This window comes from Quercus lobata, chromosome 3 (genome assembly GCF_001633185.2).
Source record: "Quercus lobata isolate SW786 chromosome 3, ValleyOak3.0 Primary Assembly, whole genome shotgun sequence".
Lineage (NCBI taxonomy): Eukaryota > Viridiplantae > Streptophyta > Magnoliopsida > Fagales > Fagaceae > Quercus > Quercus lobata.
In genome coordinates, this window is record NC_044906.1 from 60806748 (window position 1) to 60828935 (window position 22188).

General features: G+C 38.9%; 1 protein-coding gene across 1 annotated transcript; it reads right to left on the minus strand.

Annotated features, from left to right (window-relative positions):
- Positions 1-18081: 18081 nt before the first annotated feature.
- On the minus strand, positions 18082-18510 carry LOC115981199 (secreted RxLR effector protein 161-like). The gene has a single exon (XM_031103364.1). It carries the CDS (start codon positions 18508-18510, stop codon positions 18082-18084), a length of 429 nt encoding a protein of 142 aa, XP_030959224.1.
- Between the last annotated feature and the right edge of the window lie 3678 nt (positions 18511-22188).

The following is a 22188-nucleotide window of genomic DNA, read 5'->3' on the forward strand; positions in this document are numbered from 1 at the left end:
TTGCATCAAACACCACAAAAAACATAATCTTGGATGGCCAAAATAGATTCACACACAATTCCAGGTATAAAGCTTAGCAAAGAATAACTTGTAAAGTGTGTGCAAACTAGTAAAGGCATGAGATACATGTGAGTTGATAAATAGATAGTAATCAAGCACAATTTCTACAAAATTCATCACATAAATTTGAAAGAGACTGTCACCTAAAGAGTTACATCATATAACTCTCACATCTCCTAGAAAACAAGTTTGCAATCATGCAAGTTTCTTGATTTGTTTCATAATGTACACACCAATTTTATTTGATCAAAAACTTATTAAAAATAGCTAAGATAATGTATACATCAATTTTATTTGATTTAATTAATTATAACCCAATAATGTACATACCAATTTTAGCATTTAAGCCGAGGCTACACCTTATGTTATTTTTGTGCATGTCCTAAAAAAAAAAGTAAAAAAGAAAATGGTCACAAAGAGTAGAACGATGAAGCACAAGGACCATGAAAGCCAAAGAAGATCAAGGACACAAAACCACACTAATTACTTGACGAAGTGTCTCAAACTTACTTTTATCAAGAGTGTTAGTTTTTAGACCCCTTAAAATACAATTGAATTAACCTAGGTAATTAGCCAAGTTGTTACTTAGTCCAATTTAACAAATCTAGGTTATCACAATCATAAAGATCATATCATGCAAAGCAGCGAAAAGATAAATAACACAAAAATATGATCACTTAGGAAACCAAACCGGTAAAAATCTGGAGAGGATTTAACCTAGCTATCCTCAAGGTAAACTTGAATCCACTATCTTGAAAGAATTGAAATTCATACAATAAGACTTACAAGCCCCGACGCTCCTTTTATTGCTACCCACTAGTAGAACTTACTGACACAACCACGTGCAAGCTCTGAATCCACGGACTCCTTCTTTCTTAGATTCACCACCAGATATAAGCACACCAGCTTATGTTTTCTTTAAGCTTCAATTGCAGCAACCGAGTTGGTCATCAAGGTGTAGATAAAATCTCCTCCTTGAAAACCCTAAGTTTGTGTAAAGAAAAGCTCTTCTAGATCTCACAAGAGATTTACACAAATAGCAATATGAGCAACACTAAAATGTGGCTAGAGTTTGCCTTTTATACTTAGGACAAATTAGAAAACTCTAAACGTTTTAAACAACTAGGGCTGAGTTGGAAATCTACAGAAAAACGTATTCTGCCCAAGATTCGATCGATTAAGCCTAAGCTTCGATCGATCAAGCCAGGCCGAAATGCACAGTAACTTCTGCATTTGCTCGATTCCAACTTTACATAACATATACAACTTTGAGCAAGACTAAACACTTCTAAACACATTGTTTTGATCATGGTTTGCCAACAACACAAATTAGAGTTCTAAATACATAAAAATCTAAGTCTTTAGAACCTAAAAAACTCCCCATTTGGCAATCCATGACAAAACACAACTAGAAGCTCAAAGTTTACAAATAAAAGCCCTTTACACAAATAATGCTCATAAAAACAAATTCAATCCTAACTACTATCCATCAGTTGCAAGTGTAGATAGCAGCTCAATTAAATCAACCTATATATTTCTTGAAACACTAAACAAAATGCATAACCGCATGTGTGGAAAAAGACAAGTAAACAAAATAAATTCTTGATTTCAAACAACACACAATAAAGACATATATCAATGGAAAAGTCATAAATATAAATCAATAAACAGTTGAAAACAAGAAACATATAAAGCAATAAAAGTAACTCCCCTTAACATGAATATCCCAAAAAAAATATAGTAAGAGCTAAAAAGATAAAAAAAAATACAATGTGAAGCACTTAGATACAATCTAAACTTCATAAGCTCCAACCAACAAAAATACTCTCTCCCTGAAAACAAAAACTCTACAAAGTACTCCACTTTTTTGTGACGGAATGCCAAAGGGCAAACAAAATCCATCATCAAAAGGGAGGTGGCAGTGAAGAACATCTAAACTGTGCTAACTCCGCACGTAAAGCACGGATCTCATCAAGCACATCTACCAAAATCTATCCATGAGCTGCCTGAACGGTCAAGACATAATCCAACGTACGTCAAATGTCTGAATCATCTGAAATAGTCGGTGGAGGAACATCAGCATCAGTAGCAGCAACACCAGACGTCTCAGTAGCATTAGCACCTATAGAAGAAGGAGAAGGAGGAACAATACTAGATGACACATCTCTAGGATGCGAAGAAGCAACTCTTAAGTGAGTAGCCCTCTGCCTAAGAAAGGTGGCACCTATGGGAGCAACAACATGAACAGACTCACCAGAAAGAAAACCATCTAGACCCAGAAACAACAGAATCCTATGAATGAAAATAGGATGAATAAGTGCATGCCCTACGGCAGAACTCGTATGAACCTCGTTCAAAGAATGAAGGAACAGATGAGGGAAATTCATAGACACACCAGAAACAAATGCATAATAAAACACACATCACTCTAGAGGGAAGGTTTGGAGATGAGAAATAGGCCACAATGAATGACACGCTATCCTAAAGAAAAGATAGGCAGTTTCAGTAAGCTCAGCGGACGTAATTCAAGGATCAGAACCCCACTGGATAAAAGACCCAGTGATGTATGACATGACAACATCTAAGGGAGGAGACTCATCATAGGGATAGTCAGGCTCCCGAACAACTGGAACCCTAAGGGCTTCAGCCACACCCGAGGGCTAATGGTGAACTCAACACCTTGTATCCAACTCCTAACTAGGGTGTTGGAATCATAGACATGGCAAGAGAGATTCGAGAAGAACTCTCTAATCAAGGTGGTCGAGGGTGGATGATCTATCTCTAAGAGAGACAACCAACCTCTAGACTCAAAGTTAGCCCTAATGGTTGGATCAATTTCATCTAAAATCACAGCACGCTTAGCCTAAATCTTACGCTTACAATTCAAAGTCTCAAAGGCCTCTCTACTTTTATCATTCCTAAATACCTCACTCCTAGAGGGAGACACAAAGGAAGTGGAAGTGGAAATGGAAGGGATCCTATGGGCTCTAGTTTTTCTAGGCATGGTGCTAGGGTAAGGACCAAGATACAAAACAAAGGAACAAAACAAAACAAAAAAAACACCAAGGGCAGACTGCAAGTTAGCACAAAAAAAATATAGAACAAAAATCTATATGATGCATGAACAAATTCAATGACATGATGAATGTCCTAATGCAATGCAATTAAGTTCAAATAAGTTCAAATTCACAAAATTGGCTTGAGCATAGAGTTTCTAACACAAAAACCCCAAAATTTTGAAAACCACTTTATCAATTTGAAAGATATTGACTAATTGATCATCATACAAGATAGATTTCAGAAAATAATGACCAATTATATCAAATCAACAAGCTCATTTCATCAATTTAACCAAATTTGAACATAAACCCCAATTCGGGTTAATTACAAGCCCTAGAATTTTCAATTTCTCAAAAACCACAAAATTGATCAAATTAAACCACAAGGATCATGATTATAACATCCTAGAACAAAAACCCAATGATCAATTTCACAAAATATGGTTTGAATCATCAAAAACCCCAAAAAAATGTTAAGTCCGAAAACAGCCCTTTAATGCATGAAAAATGTATGTAAAACAAAAAATAAATGAAAAAGAGAGCATAATATGGACATACAGGCTTAAGGAGAGAGATTCCTTGCAAGAAAAATGAAGGAAAACGACAAAAAATCTCAGTGGAGCCTAGCCAAGTTGGAGAGAGAGAAAAAATTTTGAAAAAGATTTGAAAAAGTGATTTGAACAAGTCAAATTTGAGTTTTTTAAAAACTTGATTCACGAGTTTCGATTGATCGAAAATCAGTTTCGATCGATTGAAACAGACAGAGGCTTGTTTAAAACATTTTAATAAATTTCGATTGATCGAAAACTAGAATGGATCAATCGAAACTGGCAGAGGCTCATTGAATTTGACGAAAAACACAGTTTTTGAAAAAAAAACATTTAGGAACAACTCAAAGCATTGAAATTGAAGAACAAAATGCATGAGAATGTGATGATATGATTTTTAAAAACAAGAATTTAAGCCCAAAATTCCCAAAATTAAAATTTCTTGCATTCTCCATAAATTTTCAAGCATCAAATCAATTTTGCACAAGATTCAAAGTATTTGTAAAACTTGGTTGGTCAAACCATAAACACACACAATAACATATACAAATTTTAGCAAAGATTAACTTGTGTAGTGTGTGCAACTAGCAAAAGCTTGAGATACATGTGAGATGATATGTGAATAGCAATCAATCATAAAGTCTACAAAATTCATCACATAGAATTTAAAAGAGACTGTCACCTAAAGAGTTACATCAGATAACTCCCACGTCTCCTAGATCATAAGCTTGCAATCATGTAAGTTTCTTGTGATGATTCCTTGGATATCAGTGGGTTGACTAGACATGAACGATGATCTTTGGGCTATGTCCTGTAATACAAAGAACACTGAATCAGAGGGGACCGATGGGGACCGACCAAAAATCCTCCGATGATGAAGTTAGTTACTTTTGAACTCTGTAAGGAAGGAGTATTTTCTCAAAGTAAAAATTGTCTGAATACCTTACCCTTCATCGAAGAAGCCTTATATAGTATGTGTGAAACGGTTATCTGTTTAGTAACCGTTCCCAATGTCGAGGAGTCCCGAGAATTGGGGTAACTTCCGTAACCGCTATAGAAGTTACCTAGGCTGGACGGACCGTTCCATGGTGAACTCGTCCATCTTTAGTAAAATATGGATGAGACCTCAATGGTGAACTCGTCCACCTTTAGTAAAAGATAGACAAGACCATCTTGGACAGCTTGCCCTACTTAAATGATGATGAGTAAGATTCCCTGAAGTATTATCTGTCCATAGATGGACGAGGTTAGCCAGAACGCTTGGAACATTCACTTCACCTATTTGATTTATTGTAGCTTGCCTTTCGTTGTACGAGACGTATAGACGAGTTATGGAGTTGGATGATTTCTGTGACACCATCAATTGTCCCCTCGTCCATGTGGATCGTCCAAAGAGTTGGGCGAACTGCTGACACGTCCTTGGACATATATATAATTGATTAATAAATCAATGCACCACCTGTCATTTTTTTATTGGCGACTGATTTCGTCGATTTAGTTTTCCGAGGTAGATGCCACGTGTCGTTTTCGTATTGGTAGGGTCGTTTCGAATGCCCAGGTCAGCATCCTATAAATAATGGAATGCCTCCCCTAACCCTTCTCGTTTCAGAGATTTTCTTCCTTGACATCCATCATCTAGAGCCTCGTCTAGGAGTTTCTCTGCGTCTAGAGTCTTCTTCCGTCTAGAGCCAGGTATTCTTCTTCTCTCCGTCTTTAGGTTTTAAGTTTCTTGTCAAAGATGTCTGTTGCTTCCTCGTCCACTGATAGCCTTAATAGGGCCATAGATGAGTACTATGAGAATAGTAGTGATAGGTTTAGCTCTAGTAATGCTAGTGATGATAGTGGAGGAAGCACGGACGAGAATTATTCTTCTGGGGCCCCTGGGTTCCCTCTTGAGGTCGTCCAAGAACAACTTAGGAGAGCTTCCGGCTCTCAAGCTGGCTCTCCGTCCAATCCTAAGGACGAGGTAGAAACCATCTTTAGTTGCACTGTAGGCGTCCATTCTAAGACGGATGAACAAAGGTTAAATAGTCTTAGAACTTGGTATCAAATCCCGGACGAGTTTAACCCTAGGCTGCCCATCCGTGGAGAGTGGTGTTGTGAACCACGTTTTGGAATAGGCGTCTATGAATCTTACTTCCTAGGTGGCCTTAGGTTTCCTTTAAATGCCTTTGCTAGAGAGTTATTAGTCAAGTTAGGTTTAGGTATTTGTCAATTCAATCCTAATGCGTGGAGATTAGTTATTTCCATGCAAATTTTGTGGAGGGAAGTTTTTGGTGGGGACCGTCCTCTTACAGTGGACGAGTTTCTTTATTATTATAAACCTTCTGCGATAAGTCAATCTGAGGGTTTTTATCAGTTTACCGCTAGGGGGAATGATTGTAGGTTAATCAAGTCCCTAGCTTCGTCTGATAGGAAGTGGAAGACAGAATTTATCTTTGTTTCAGGCTTCTGGGCAGGGAACCCTGTGGAAATTGGCAGGGATCCCTTTCCTCCTTACACTGGGGAGCTAGGGAACCTTCGTATAGAAGGTATGTCCCTTCCCCTTGTTTATTTTTATTCTTTCTTCTATTTGGTATATGTACAATTTCTAACCTTTGTTTGTTCATTGTGTTGTAGCTACCAAACGTCCGTCTTTGAGCAAATTTCACCGTGACCGCGTCCACAGGGCTCGTCTTCATACAGACAGGAGCTTTCGTTCTCTTGTCACTCTTAGACGTCTAGCTAAGTGGGATTTAGGTCCTGAGCCTTTAGACGAAGCTATCACCCACGAGGTTACTATGCGCAAAAGTAAGTTTTTAGCTAAGCCTCTCTTCTTTTTCTTCTTTTTTTTTTATGTATACATTCCTGATCTGTTTATCTTGTTTTAGGAATGTCAACAATGAAAGAGAACAAAGGGAAAGAAGTTGCAAGTGAGGGGAAACGTCCTGAGGCTCAGACCCAGGATCGTCTTGAGGTTCAGGCTCATCCAATGGCTGGGGACAAAAGGAAGTTCTTGCCAAAGAACATTGATTTGGAAGGGCTCCCCAGTCATCGAGACAAAAGAGTGAAGCTGGGCTCGTCCAAGGTGGTTAAGTCCAAACCTCCACAGTCTCAGCCTTCCATCCAGGTAGTTGACGTGGACTCATCCACTCCGGTTGAGTCCACTTTGTCCAAGACTCCTCCGCCCAGAACTCCTTTGTCCAAGTCTACTGCGCCTGGCTCATCCCAGCCTTCTACGAACATCATTGAAAATGAAGATCTGGCTTGGGAACGTTTTCAGATGGCCGTCCAGGACGAGGACGTAAACATGTGCTATAACATGGGCTTGAAGGAGTTTGAGCATTCAGGCGTCCATGACCTCTTTAAGGTATGTTAATATCTCTTGTCCTTATCCAGTTATCAACTTTTCCTCGTTTAACCATCCTATGTTGTTTTATCTATTCATAGGCCATGTCAAAGTTTATAGCGGCGTCCAGACAGGCAACAGAGCTGGATAAGACGAGGATCTTGTTGGAGACGAGGATTCAACAAGTGAATGCTGATTGCAAGAAATGGGCTGAGGTTGCTGTAAAAGCTAAGGACGAGGTCAATGAGCATAACAAGCTGATCGAAGAGCTGAAGACTGATGCATTGGAGAAGGATACCCGCATTGATCACCTGCAAAAGATGAACGACGAGCTGAATGCTTGTCTCTACAAGGCAAAAGAGGACGCTGTGGCTGAATTCAAGTCATCCAAAGTGTATACAAACACTTTGGATCGCAATTATGCAGCTGGTTTTGAAGATTTCAGAATGGATGCTATTGAGAACTTCCCTAAAGTTGACTTTAGCTCAATCAAGCTTAACCTTGCTGCTGCCACAAGCTCTCTTCTCCAGACCAGCTCTGATGACGTCAATGTGGAAGACGACGCCAGTACTCAGCCTCCCCAGGACGAGCCTGATGTGAATGCTCCCCCTGCTTAGGATGAGACCTTTAAACTTAGTAGCCTTTGTTTTCTTTTTTGTTTGGTTTATATTTGGTCCTTTGTTTTAGGACCTTCTTTATGTAACAAGAATACATTATACTTGTCCATGGTTTTAGGACGGGTCTTTTAATCAAACCATTTTAGTTTTCGAACTAATCAAGAGTTTTTGGACGTAGGATGTCTACCCTTTTTAATGAAGTTTTATTTTCCTTGCATGGACAAGTGATTTCATTTTCTTTGCATGGACGAGTGATTTCATTTTCTTTGCATGGACGAATGCTGCTAAGCTATTTTAAGTCAACCCCAGCTTTAGCTCGTCCATGTCGAGAATACATTTTTCATAGTCTAACTCGTCTTAGCAGGTAGTATTTTTAATTAGCTTAATTCGTCTTAAGACTTACAAACTAATTTTTTATACCATCTTACTTGTCTTGCCCAACTTTTTCTCTCGTCCAGAGCTTGGATTGTTTCAATTGGCTTTTCCTCCTCCATGATTTGGACGAGTGTAGTTATGGTTTTTCCTTGCTTTATTCAAGAAAATCTAGACGTTACATCTCTGCATCCAAAGATTTTATTCGTCTTGGATCTTTCAATCCTCTGGAAGGTTGGCTTGGACGACAATATCATGAAGATGTAAAATTCACACAACATTTCGTACATAACATAGATATTGTTTACAGATAAGGCACATGCACACTGATGCCCTTTTTATTTAATAAGTACATACTTCATAACTTCGTCCATAACCATGACACAACCATAATAAGTAATAAGATAGCAGTTTCAAACTTCAAACACAAATAGCACCAAACATAGTAGTATCAAACACAAACAGCATCAAACATAAGTAGAACGTTAGTAGACAGACAAGACCTAGGCTCGTCCATAGGTTCACTTTTACTAATAGTACCTCCTCAGATGCTCCACATTCCAAGGATGTTCCAACTTTCTTCCGTCCAGGGCCTCCATGTAGTAGGATCCTTGCCTTTTACAGTTGATAACTCTATAGGGTCCTTCCCAGTTTGGGCCCAACTTCCCATGTGCTGGGTTTTTGGTTGACAAAGAGACCTTTCTCAGGACGAGATCTCCTATGTTGAAATGCCTAGGCTTCACCATCACATCATTCTGCCTAGCCATGAGGTTTTTGTACTTTACTGCCCTTTGTTCTGCATTTGCCCTTAGCTCGTCTATTAGATCGAGGTTCAGACGGAGTTGGTCCTCATTATCCTTGTCTTGATACGTCATCACCCTGTGATTAGCCATATGTACTTCTACAGGTATGACTGCATCGCTTCCATAGGCTAGCTTGAAAGGAGTCTCCCCTGTAGGGGTTCTTATTGTGGTCCTGTACGCTTATAAGACTCCTGGTAATTCATCTGGCCATACTCCCTTTGCCCCCTCAAGCCGAGTCTTGATGATTTTCAACAAGGATCGGTTTACAACTTCAACTTGGTCGTTGGCTTGGGGATGTGCAAGCAAGGAATAATGGTTCTGAATTCCAAAGTGTCAAACACCAATACCTTCGGCACTCCATATCTGCATACAATGTTCTTCCACACGAAATTTTTCACATTCTGTTGTGTGATATTTGCCAACGGTTCTGCTTCCACCATTTGGTGAAGTAATCGATGCCCACCACTAAAAACTTCATCTGCCTTATTCCCAAAGGGAAATGACCCAAAATGTCCAGTCCCCATTGTACGAAGGGCCACGGTGCCACCATTGGGGTGAGGTATTCCGATGGTTGTCTGGGGACATTGCTAAACCGCTGGCACTGGTCACAGACCTTAATGTATGCTTTAGCATCAGCTTGCATGTTTGGCCAGTAATACCCTGCACGGACGACCTTATGGACAAGTGATCTGGCTCCTGAGTAATTGCCACATGCCCCTTCATGAACTTCTTTTAGTACGTAGTTTGCTTCGTCTGGTGCTAAGCATCTAAGGTAAGGTTGAGAGAAGCCTCTCTTGTACAGCACTTCATTCATAAGGACGTATCTAGCTGATCTCACCCTCACCTTCCTGGCCTCATCCTTCTCCTCTGGTAGTCGTGCGTCTTTCAAGTATGATATAATGGGGGTCATCCAATTTTCTCCGTTATCCACCTGTTGTACTTCTGGGACATCTATACTTGGCATATATTGAACTTCATCTGACTTTTCTATTGATTCATTTCCTGAGGCTTCTTTTGCTATAGTGTCAGCTTTCACGTTCTCCTCCCTTGGGATTTGAACGAAGTCAGCTTTTTCAAATCTTTTCGTAAGGCGCATCACCCTACTAAGGTATTTCTTCATTCGTTCTTCCTTCGCCTCATACATCCCATTTACTTGCCCCATGATCAGTTGAGAATCCCCCATGACACATATTGACTTGGCTTCCACAGACTTAGCCAATTCTAGCCCTTTGAGGAGGGCTTCATATTCGACTTCATTGTTAGTTGCTTGGTACTGTAGACGGACTTTATGTTTCAGTTTATCTCCTTCTGGGGATTGTAGGACCACACCAATTCCTCCTGCATGCCGTGTAGATGAACCATCCACATGGACGACCCATCTCTTACTGTCTTCTGTTTCATTATAACTTGGGGTAAACTCCGCAATAAAATCTGCTAGGGCTTGAGCTTTTATGGCATGCCTTGGTTGATATCTAATATCAAACTCACTGAGCTCCACAGCCCACTGGATTAATCGTCCTGCAGCTTCCATTCTATTCATCGCCTTCTTGAGCGGATGATCTGTCATGACATTAATGATATGTGCTTGGAAATAATGCCTCAGCTTCCTAGAAGCGGTGATCAGTGCGAAGGCTAATTTCTCCATTTGTGGATATCGTCCTTCTGCTCCTTTCAATGCCTTGCTTATATAGTACACAGGTCTTTGCACTTTATCCTCCTCTCTTATCAATGCTGAGCTCATGGCATGCAGGGTTACCGCTAGGTATAAATATAATTCCTCTCCCTCCACTGATGGACTCAGCAGTGGTGCCATGGTAAGGTATGCCTTCAAATCTTCGAAAGCTCTCTGACACTCGACGGTCCATTCGAATGCTTTCTTAAGAACCTTAAAAAATGGCAAACATTTATCAGTAGCTTTAGAGACAAACCTGTTAAGCACGGCAACTCGTCCAGTGAGGGATTGGATTTCCTTGGTATTTTGCGGTGGCTTCATGTTCAATATTGCTTGAATTTTATCTGGCTTCAATTCCCCTGTGGAAGACCATAAAGCCAAGGAATTTCCCTGACGATACTCCAAAAGCACATTTGCTAGGATTCAGCTTCATGTGATACTGTCTCAGTGTGTCAAATGTCTCCTGCAGATCGTCTAGATGCCTTCCCTCGTCTTGACTTTTCACCAGCATGTCATCTACATAGACTTCCACATTCCGCCCAATCTGCGGACGAAACATGTGGTTGACCAACCCCTGATATGTCGCCCCTGCGTTCTTTAAGCCAAATGACATTACCTTATAGCAGAATAAGCCTTGACTGGTGACAAAAGATGTCTTCCCTTGGTCAGCCTCGTCCATCCTTATTTGATTGTATCCCGAAAAGGCATCCATGAAGCTAAGCAATTTGTGGCCTGCAGTTGAGTCTACTAACTGGTCAATGCGCGGCAGCGGATAACTATCCTTGGGGCAAGCCTTATTCAGATCAGTGAAATTTACGCACATTCTCCACTTGCCATTTGCCTTTTTGACCATTACTACATTGGCCAACCAATCCGGGTAGTACACTTCCCGAATGAACTTCGCTACCATCAGCTTTTGGACCTCGTCCTTGATTGCACCATCTCTCTCAGGGGCAAACACCCTCTTCTTTTGCTGCACAGGCTCGGAGGAAGGACATACATTCAAACGGTGAGTAATGACACTAGGGTCTATACCCGGCATATCCTCATGACTCCACGCAAACACATCAATGTTTTTCTTCAAAAACTGGACGAGGTCCTTTTTAATCTTCTCCTCTAAATCTGCTCCAACCCTGATACACCTCTCAGGGTTATCTTCATCCAAGGAAATGTCTTCCAATGCTTCAGTAGGCTCTGCTACAATCTTCTTTTCTTCAATATTTATGGCTTGAACTTGTTCATCCATGGCCAACATGGCCAAGTAACATTCTCTTGCTGCCAGTTGGTCCCCTTGTACCTGCCCTACCCCATGTTCTGTTGGAAACTTGACTGACAAGTGGTAAGTAGAGGTAACGGCTTTCCAACTATTCAAAGTTGGTCTCCCAATTATAGCGTTGTAGAAGGATGGACAATCTACCACAAGGAAGTTCACATCCTTGGTGATTTGTCATAGGTATGCCCCCACTACCACGGATAAGGAAATAGTACCTACTGGTTGCACCTTCATCCCACCAAAGCCTACTAGGGGGAGTTCACTGGACGGAGCTGGTCTCGTCCTAATCTCATCTGTTGAAAAGCTGGATAATATAAAATGTCTGCTAAGCTTCCATTGTCCACAAGTACTCTTCTAGTTGTGTAGTCTGCAATTAATAAGGAGATGACGAGAGCATCATCATGGGGGTGATGAATTCTGTCAGCGTCCTCGTCCCTGAAAGTAATTGCCTACTCGTCCGTGGACCTTGCTCTCGGTGATCGTCTAGAAAGTTGGACGCTCTGTACTACTTTCAAGTATGCTTTCTTGGATTTGGACGACTGACCAGTTGCGCTTCCCCCAATAATGAGTCTTATTTCTCCAAGTGGTGGTCATGATGAATCTTCCATCTTCCCTTTCTGTTTCTCGTCCTTCTGGTCTCGTCCAAGGAAACCCTTCAACTTCCCTTGCCTTATAAGATTTTCAATTTGCTGCTTTAAATCGAAGCACTCGTCTGTATCATGACCATGATCCCTATGGAAGTGACAGTACTTGTTTCTATTGCGCTTGTTGGGATCCCCTTTCATCTTCTGTGGCCATTTCAAGGAAGGATCATCCTTGATTTGCATAAGAACCTGCTCAAGTGGGGCATTCAAAGGGGTATATTGCTGGTTCCGTGCTGATGGGCCTGGCTTCTTACTATCTCGGTCTCTCCTTTCTTCCGTCCATCCCTTCTTTGGACGAGTACCTTGCTCGGGATGGCGACTGGGATTTGGATCCATTCTTTCAGACCTCTTCCTCTTCTTAGCAATGATCGCGTCTTCTGCATTCATAAAATTTTGAGCCGAATGGACGAGTTCGGCCGTGGACTGGGGCTCCTTTTCATAGAGCTTATGTATGAACAAATCCGAATTCACCCCATTATGGAAGGCCGCCAATAGGAGCTTATCATTTGCTTCGTCCACACTCAGGGCTTTTCTGTTGAAATGGGTGATGAATGACCGAAGGCTCTCGTTCTCCCCTTGCTCTATTGTCAACAAACTGGACGAGGAACGTTTGTGCCTTTGCCCCCCAATGAAATTGTTAACAAACAACTTACTCAATTCTTCAAAAGAACTTACTGAATTTGGGGGTATTTTGCTGAACCAAACTCGCGCCGGACCCTTAAGGGTGGTAGGGAAGGCTCTGTACATTATCTCGTCAGGCACCCCTTGAAGATGCATGGTGGTCTTGAAAGTGGCTATGTGATCAAACGGGTCACGTGTTCCATCATACGAGTCTAGAGAAGGCAACTTAAACTTCGATGGTAGAGGGTGACCGTTGATGGAAGCCGTAAAGAGGGAATCAGTTCTGTGAACCAAATCTTCTATCGGATTCGCCCTTCTCATATTCTCTTTCATTTCCTCCATAACTCTCTTCATCTGGTCCATTTCTTCCTTCAAGTGTGGTACCGTTCGTGAAGTGGTGCCTCTGAACTGACTTCCAATTTCGGTACTCTCTCTACCGCCATGACTCTGTGTTTGTCCTCCCTCTTCACGTTCTTCACGTGTCTGCCTCCTCGTATTAATCTCCATTCTTAACTCTTGATTTTGGCGAGTCAACTTCGCCATAGCGTCCGCCATAGATTGTGCATGTTGGACAGATGACGTCTGCATAACCGGTGCAGACTGGCGATCGCGATGAGGGATGCTACTCCCCTGATGGCCTGGGCTAGTAGCCCTTGATCTAGTCCGGACCATCAGCCCTTTGTCGCGGAAAAGTAAACTGTAAAACAATCACTCCCCACAGACGGTGCCAACTAATGATTCCTTGGATATCAGTGGGTTGACTAGACACGAACGATGATCTTTGGGCTATGTCCTGTAATACAAAGAACACTGAATCAGAGGGGACCGGTGGAGACCGGCCAAAAATCCTCCGATGATGAAGTTAGTTACTTTTGAACTCTGTAAGGAAGGAGTACTTTCTCAAAGTAAAAATTGTCTGAATACCTTACCCTTCATCGAAGAAGCCTTATATAGTATGTGTGAAACGGTTATCTGTTTAGTAACCGTTCCCAATGTCAAGGAGTCCGGAGAATTGGGGTAATTTCCATAACCGCTATGGAAGTTACCTAGGCTGGACGAGCCGTTCCATGGTGAACTCGTCCATCTTTAGTAAAATATGGACGAGACCTCCATGGTGAACTCATCCACCTTTAGTAAAAGATGGACGAGACCATCTTGGACGGCTTGCCCTGCTTAAATGATGATGAGTAAGATTCCATGAAGTATTATCCGTCCATAGACGAACGAGGTTAACCAGAACGCTTGGAACATTCACTTCACCTATTTGATTTATTGTAGCTTGCCTTTCATTGGACGAGACGTATGGACGAGTTATGGAGTTGGATAATTTTTGTGACACCCTTATCTTGAATTATGTCTCATAATATACATACCAATTTTAATTCATTCAGAAACTTATTAAAAAGCCGGGATAATGTACACACCATTTTTAATTATGTGATTTGGCATCAAGCCTAATAGTACACACCAATTTTAAGTATTAAGCAATTAAACCGAGGCTTCACCTTATGTTCTTTTTGTGCATGTACTACACTTTCTCAAACACAAAATCTTATGATATGCACTAAGGTGTTCATGATTGGCTAGTGAACAATGGTGAGATGGTTATTTATGCATTTCTCTAAAAGTTCAAGTCCGACAATTAAAAACATGTGACTTCAAGATCAAGACAAAGTGATCAAAAATCATAAACATCTTTCCCACACAACATGCACTACAAAACTTCAACTAGTAATGTGCAATAAGTAAGCTCATCAAGGCTAAACAAGGTACAAAAGGCATGTTATTTGAAAATAAATTGACCAACCTTGTTCTCAAAAACCAAGAAACTAGTGCAAAACACAATTTGCTTCCTTTTTGTTCCCTTTTCCTTTTTTTTTTTTTTTTGGTTTTATTTAAAAAAGAAAAAAAAAAAACAAACACCTAGAATGAAATGCATGAATGTTATGCAATGCAAATCCTAGAAAAAAAAAAAAAAAAAAAAAAAAAAAAAAAAAAAAAAAAAACAAAGAACAATGGTCACAAAGGGTAAAGCAATGATGCACAAGGACCATGTCAAAAAGACTCAATTAGTTCGAATCTTTTGCATCCAAAACCTTTTAGATGCACTATGAGTATTGGAGTTTTTATTCACATGGAAATTATTACCAACTCCAAGATTGGAATAAATGTTTAAAGCTTTTACCAATTCACCAATGAGTACCAGAGGATCTTATGCTTGAGGCACAGGTACTTTTGGTTTGTTTGCTCTCTTTGTAGCTTGTAGCTTGTAACAGTTTGGACGTATGTGTCCAGACTTTCCACAAAAATGACAAACCCATGCAGGTTTATCATGTGTCTTGTCCTTAGATAGGGTAGGCTTCTTAGGCTTAGACTCTTTCAGATCAACCTTAATATTCCTAGATAATGAAACTTCTATGGATTTAACAACCTCACTCACAAGGGGTTTGACAGTTTCACTCATAATCTCACTCACAGAAGGTTCAGAAGAAGATGAAGGGACAAAGTTTGTGGAATAGGGAGCAGACACAAAGATGCCTTCAACATAACCTAATCCAGATTTGTCAGAAGGAGACTTTTGAATACTCAACATTTGATCAAGTTTAGAACTAACAGATCTAGCAACAGATAAATCAAGTTCTAAAGATTTAACTTTATCAAGTAAAAGCATATTCTCAGTTTTCACATTGTTCAAAAGTTCATTAGCATCAAACAGTTTTACAAGCAAATTCTTCTTATCAAGCTCAAGAAATTCAATTTTTTTTAGGCCAAGTTTAACATTTATAGCATCTTTTGTAACAACTTTGCAAAGTTTATTATAGGCCTCTTGAAGATTTGCATCCTCATAGAGTTCCCCATCAAAAGGGTTCTCTTTAACAAATATGCTCTCATTGGCTATAGCAGTAGTAGTGAAAGCAATGAAGTTTCCATCCTCATCACAATCAAACTCATTATCAGAAATTTCTCCATCACTAAGGTTTATAATCATAGCCTTACCCTTAGACTTCAAATAGGTAAGACATTCAGATTTCATGTGACCATATCCTTGACATCCAAAACACTGAGGACCCATAGAGTTACTAGAAGATTGACCTACTTTTTCTCTAGGTTTGTCATTATTGTTAACCTTAGTGGGATCATTCTTCCTAAAGTTTCTAGGTTCAGCAGTGTTCATACCTCTTGCCTTTTTGTTACTATTCTTGAGAAAGTTTCTGAAATTCTTGGCAAGGTAAGTAATCTCTGTAGCAGAGAGCTCATCATCAAATCCAACACCTTCAACATCATCAACTAACTTAAGAACCATTGATTTGGATTTGGTAGTTTTGGGTAGATCCAACTCATAAGATTGAAGAGATCCTACAAGTTTATCAACAGGGATGAAGTCCACATCCTTACTTTCAGTAATGGCAGTCACCTTGGGTGTAAAGTCTTCAGTTAAAGATCTAAGAATCTTCTTAACAATTTTAGGTTGATCATAGATTTCACCCAAGTTAAAAGCAGAATTAACAATATCATTCAATTTAGCATAGAATTCATCAAAATATTCATCATCAGGCATCCTAATGCTTTCCAATTTTGAGGTCAATTGCTGTAATTTATTGATTTTGACGGCCTTTGTGCCTTCATGCACAATCTGGAGGATATTCCAAGTAGTATGAGCAACCTCAACATTAGATATTCTCTTAAATTTCTCCATAGAAACAGCGTTAAAAATAGCATTCATAGCCTTGCTATTGAATGCAACTGCTTCTTTTTGAGAAGTTTCCTACTCACTAACAGGAGTAGTGGGCTTCTCCTATCCGTATTCAACGGAGTTCCAGACTCTCTCATCAATCGATTTTAGAAATGCTTTCATCCTTACTTTCCAATAAGCATAATTATTCCCATCAAAGTGCAGAGGAATAACTAGGGAGTGTCTGTGTTCTATGACAACAGGGGTCAAGGATCAGCTTAGTGATCAAAAGATCAACAACAAGAGAGCAACCCTACCACTTGTTAGTTTTTAGACCCCTTAAAATACAATTGAATTAACCTAGGTAATTAGCTAAGTTGTTACCTAGTTCAATTTAACAAATCTAGGTTATCACAATCATAAAGATCATATCATGTAAAGCAACGAAAAGATAAATAATACAAAGATATGATCACCCAAGAAACCAAATCGGTAAAAACTTTGGGAGGATTTGACCTAGCTATCCTTAAGGTAAACTTGAATCCACTATCTTGAAAGAATCAAAGTTCATACAATAAGACTTACAAGCCACCATGCTCGACTTCTTATTGCTACCCACCAATAGAACTTACTGACACGACCATGTGCAAGCTCCGAATCCATGACCTCTTTCTTTCTTAGATTCAACACCAGATACAAGCACACTCGTTTGTGTTTTCTTTAAGTTTCAATGGCAGCAACCGAGTTGATCATCAAGGTGTAGATAAAATCTCCTCCTTGAAAACTCTAAGTTTGTGTAAAGAAAAGCTCCTCTAGATCTCACAAGAGATTTACATAAACAGCAATATGAGTAACACTAAAACGTGGTTAGGATTTTCCTTTTATACTTAGGACAAATTAGAAAACCCTAAACGTTTTAAACAACTAGGGCTGAGTTGGAAATCTGCAGAAAAACGCATTCTGCTCGAGATTCGATCAATCAAGCCTAAACTTCGATCGATCGAGCCAGGCCAAAATGCACAGTTAACTTTTACATTAGCTCGATTCCAACTTTACATAAAATATACAACTTTGAGCAAGACTAAACACTTCTAAACACATTGTTTTGATCATGATTTGACAATAATACACATTAGAGTTCTAAATACATAAAAACCTAAATCTTTAGAACTTAACAAAGAGGTTTGGTGAAGATGTTAGCATTTTGACGTTCAGTATGTATATACTCAAGTGCCACAATCTTTCTTTCAATAGGATCCCTAATAAAGTGATATCCAATCTCTATGTATTTAGTCTTAGAATGTTGAATAGGGTTCTTAGAGATATCAATAGCACTAGAATTATCACAATAAACAATTATGGTGTCTTGTGTTATTCCATAATCACTTAAAAGCTTTTTCATCCAAAGAAGTTAGGAACAACAACTTCCAGCAACAATAAATTCTGCTTCTGCAGTAGACAGAGAGATAGAATTTTGCTTTTTACTCATCCAAGCAACAAGATTGGCTCCTACATAAAAACATCCACCAGTGGTGCTTTTTCTATCATCGACATCACTGGCCCAATCTGAATCAGAAAAACCAGCAAGAGATAAATTTGACTCTTTGTTATAGAACAATCCATAATCACAAGTTCCACTAACATGTTTTATGATTCTTTTACCAGTATTCAAATGTGAAATCTTAGGATTAGATTGAAATCTAGAGCATACACCAACACTAAAAGTAATATCAGGACGACTTACAATTAAATACAACAGACAACCAATCATACTTCTATATAATGTAACCTCAACAGACTCACCTGATGGATCATTGATTAACTTTGCATTAGCAGCCATTGGTGTTCTAGCATATGTAGCCTTGTCAAGTCCAAATCTCTTAACTAGATTTCTAGCATACTTAGCTTAGTTGATGTAGATTCCAGAATCCGTTTGCTTCACCTGTAATCTCAAGAAATAAGTCAGTTCACCAACCATACTCATTTCAATATCGCTTTTATTTCATTTGCAAAAGATTGAGCAAGAGAATCATTAATAGCACCAAAAATAATATCATCAACATAAATTTGAGCTACTAGAAAGTAATCCTTATCCTTTCGTATGAAAAGAGTAGTATCTGCAACCCCTCTTTTGAATCCATGCTCAGTGAGATAAGCAATTAACCTATCATCATACCAAACATCTTCAAAAACTGGTAGCCTTCGAATGTCCACAGTTCTAATGCCTTTGATCATAGATTTGCTTCCATCTCCAAACATGACTGTCCCAATCTTTCCTTCAAAGAGTGTCTTGAACAAAACTTTATTTCTTGTCACATGCCTGGAACAATCACTATCCAAATATCAATGACAAGAATCATGTGTCTTTAAGGCGGTTAAAGCAGTATAACACACATTATTATCATCACATTTAATTATACTAATATGCTCAAGGAAAGACTTAACAAAAGCAACAAAAGACACAAACCAAAAGTAGACAAGATGGAACCTTAGCAATAAGAACTTCCAAGAATCCATGAATATTTAGGTTTATTATTCAGATCTAGGTTAAAACAATGACAATCATATCATGTAAAGCAGCGGAAAATAAATAATACAAAGATATGATGACCCAGGAAAACCAAACCAATAAAAAACCTGGAGAGGATTTAACCTAGCTATCCTCAAGGTAAAACAGATCCATTATGAAAGAATTTGAAATTTACACAATAACGACTTAGACCACTAATATCCTATTGCTATCTCGAGTAAGAAACTTACTACCACGACCACGTGACAGCTCCGAGTCCACGGACTACTTCTTTCTTGGATTCACAGCAACCACAAGTACTCCCACTCGTGTTTTCTTTAAGCTCTTTATGCAGCAACTGAAATGATCACCAAGCTCTTGACATTAATCTTGATCTTGATAACCCTAAGTATGTATGAAGACAAATACCTCTAGCTCTCATAAGAGATTCGTACACATAGCATGTCAATAAAGACCTTAAAGAGCTTTTGGGTACAAAACCCTAGATCTACAAAAAAAGGCACACTTTTCTCTCTCTAAAAGCCATTTAAAAATGTGCTTAGGGTTTCTTTTATATACTAGAAGAAGTAAACCTGAAACTCTAATCCTTAATGAGCTTGAACTGCTGTTTAGGCCTTAATTAAAATTCTGCAGATACGACTCTCGATTGGTTGAGCCTGTTCTTGGATCAATCGAGCAAGGCAGATTATGAAATCTTTTTCCTGTAGCTTGTATATTCTTGAATCTTGACTCGAATCACCTTGAGCATTGTCTAATAATACTTATAGACTCTAAGATCTATATTTAGACAAATTTGTGTTCACGATTTGCCAATTGTTCTAAATATTTAGAACCTAACAACCTTAATAATCTCTTTAAGAGAATGAGAATTTTAAATGATTAATTTAAAATTTAAAAATGTTTAGTTGTAGGAGAAAAAAAAGTAAAACATAACATGCTATAAAAAAAGTTTGAAGAATATAGACTACTTGAAAAAATAATAATATCAATCAAACAAACACACCCAAGTTTTTAAAAAAAAAAACATATATAATATAATGATATATTTGTAAAGATAGAGAGGTGGAAAACACTCTTAGAAATAATTCAATTTTTAAGTAGAGCAAATTATTTTTAGTAAATTTTAAAGAATAAATCATAAATTATATCACATTACAAAATAATTATATATTCTCACCCATTGCGCGGGACTGCGACTAGTAATATATAAAAGTTAAAGCGTAGCATTTAACGTTGTTATGTTCTTGTTGAGCCACATCACTGTTTTTTTTTTTTTTTTTTCAATCTTTTTTTTTTTTTTACAATATTAATATATTCAATAGTGCACCATGACTTTACATGTTTTTCTACTTTCTTTCTTTTTTGGGTAGATGACATTCTCTATAGCCTAATTGTAATTTATAAATCCTAGTAACATAATCACTTTTCACATTTTCTAGCATTTGTTTTTAGAAAGAACATTCTCTAACATGATTGTAACTTCTCAATCATAATAATTGCTATTATAACTATTATTGAAAGAACACTCATGAAGAAATACTAGAAAATACATACATCAAGGAACTATGGAAAAAGATAAAAAGGATTAAAACAACCTTTTTTTTTAACAATATTAAAATATTAAATAGTTCAACATTACTTCACACATTCTCTAAGCCGGTTGTAATTTATCGATCATAATAATTGTTACTATTTACTATTTGGTTATAACTATTATTGAAAACATGAACTCATAATTTTTTTTTTTTTTTAACAATAATAAATACACTGAGATGCAGTCCAGCTACCATACATTTCAGTGGATGGGTGTTAGAAGCACTTTTTTGGACCGCAAACCAGCAAAGCCATTACCCACAACCCATGTAAAGAAGGACCTGGAGTTAGGTTAAATTGGGCTCACGAAATCAGCATCAAGGCCCACTGAATCTTTCATTAAAATGATTCAATCTCCAACTAATAGCTAATTGAAATTGAAGCTGAAAGTTCAAATATGTGTATAAACACCCTTGAACGTTTAGACCCCCAAATACAAAATAACCAATTCAAGCTTTATGACAAACAACTAGTGTGCGGAAAATGAACATAAGCTATAAACAGAATTAGAAATCAATCGAAGCCAATTATAAATCACATCCACCGCAGAAAATAAAAGGCAAAGATAAAGGGAAGAGAGATGCAAACACAAGGACAACACACGATGTGTTATCGAAGAGGAAACCGAAGCCCTCGGCGTAAAACCTCTCCGCCGCCCTCCAAGCGGTCAATAATCCACTAGAAAATGTAGTTGGGATACATGAACAGCAAAAGACCCTCCAAGCCTAATCTACCCGATGTACCTAAGCGCTCCAAGCTTCTTGCTCCAATGAGGTTGCGCCGAACCTTTTTCTTTTCTAGCTTACCGGATTCCGCTACTAGACCGTAGCATTCGTCATCCTTGGCATCTTCCAATGCTTCCCAAAGCTCCAAAAACACTCAACACTCTAAATTGGTGTGGGTAGTGTTTGGATAGAAATCTCCTCTCAATAGGTATGACAATGAGAGAGGGAATGAGAAGAGACTACAAAGGTTTCTCTCTAAGAATGAGTAGCTCTCTCTAATTGGGTGGGTGTTTTGAGGAAACCTCTCTTAGGGTTTTTCTTTCTGAATAGCCACACATATTTTGTGGGAATGAGGGGTATTTATATTGGTGTGAGAATAGAATGCGAAGAGTCAATTTTTTTCCAAAAACAGGGCTGGCTGGCGACTTGACCTCGCGACTTGACTGAGTCGCGAGTTCAAGCCGCGAGCTAACTTAATGGCCAGTCTAGATTTTTGTCCTGTAGTGCTCCAGGTGGCATGACTGTTCAGCTCCCCTACATGCTCTGCACGTGTGCAACTTTTGGCGGCTTGCAAGCCGCGAGCCTCCCGCGAGATCAAGCCGCGAGTCCCTACTTCACTGCACAGTCTTAAGCATTTCTTCACACTCTCTCACACACTACCCTTACATGA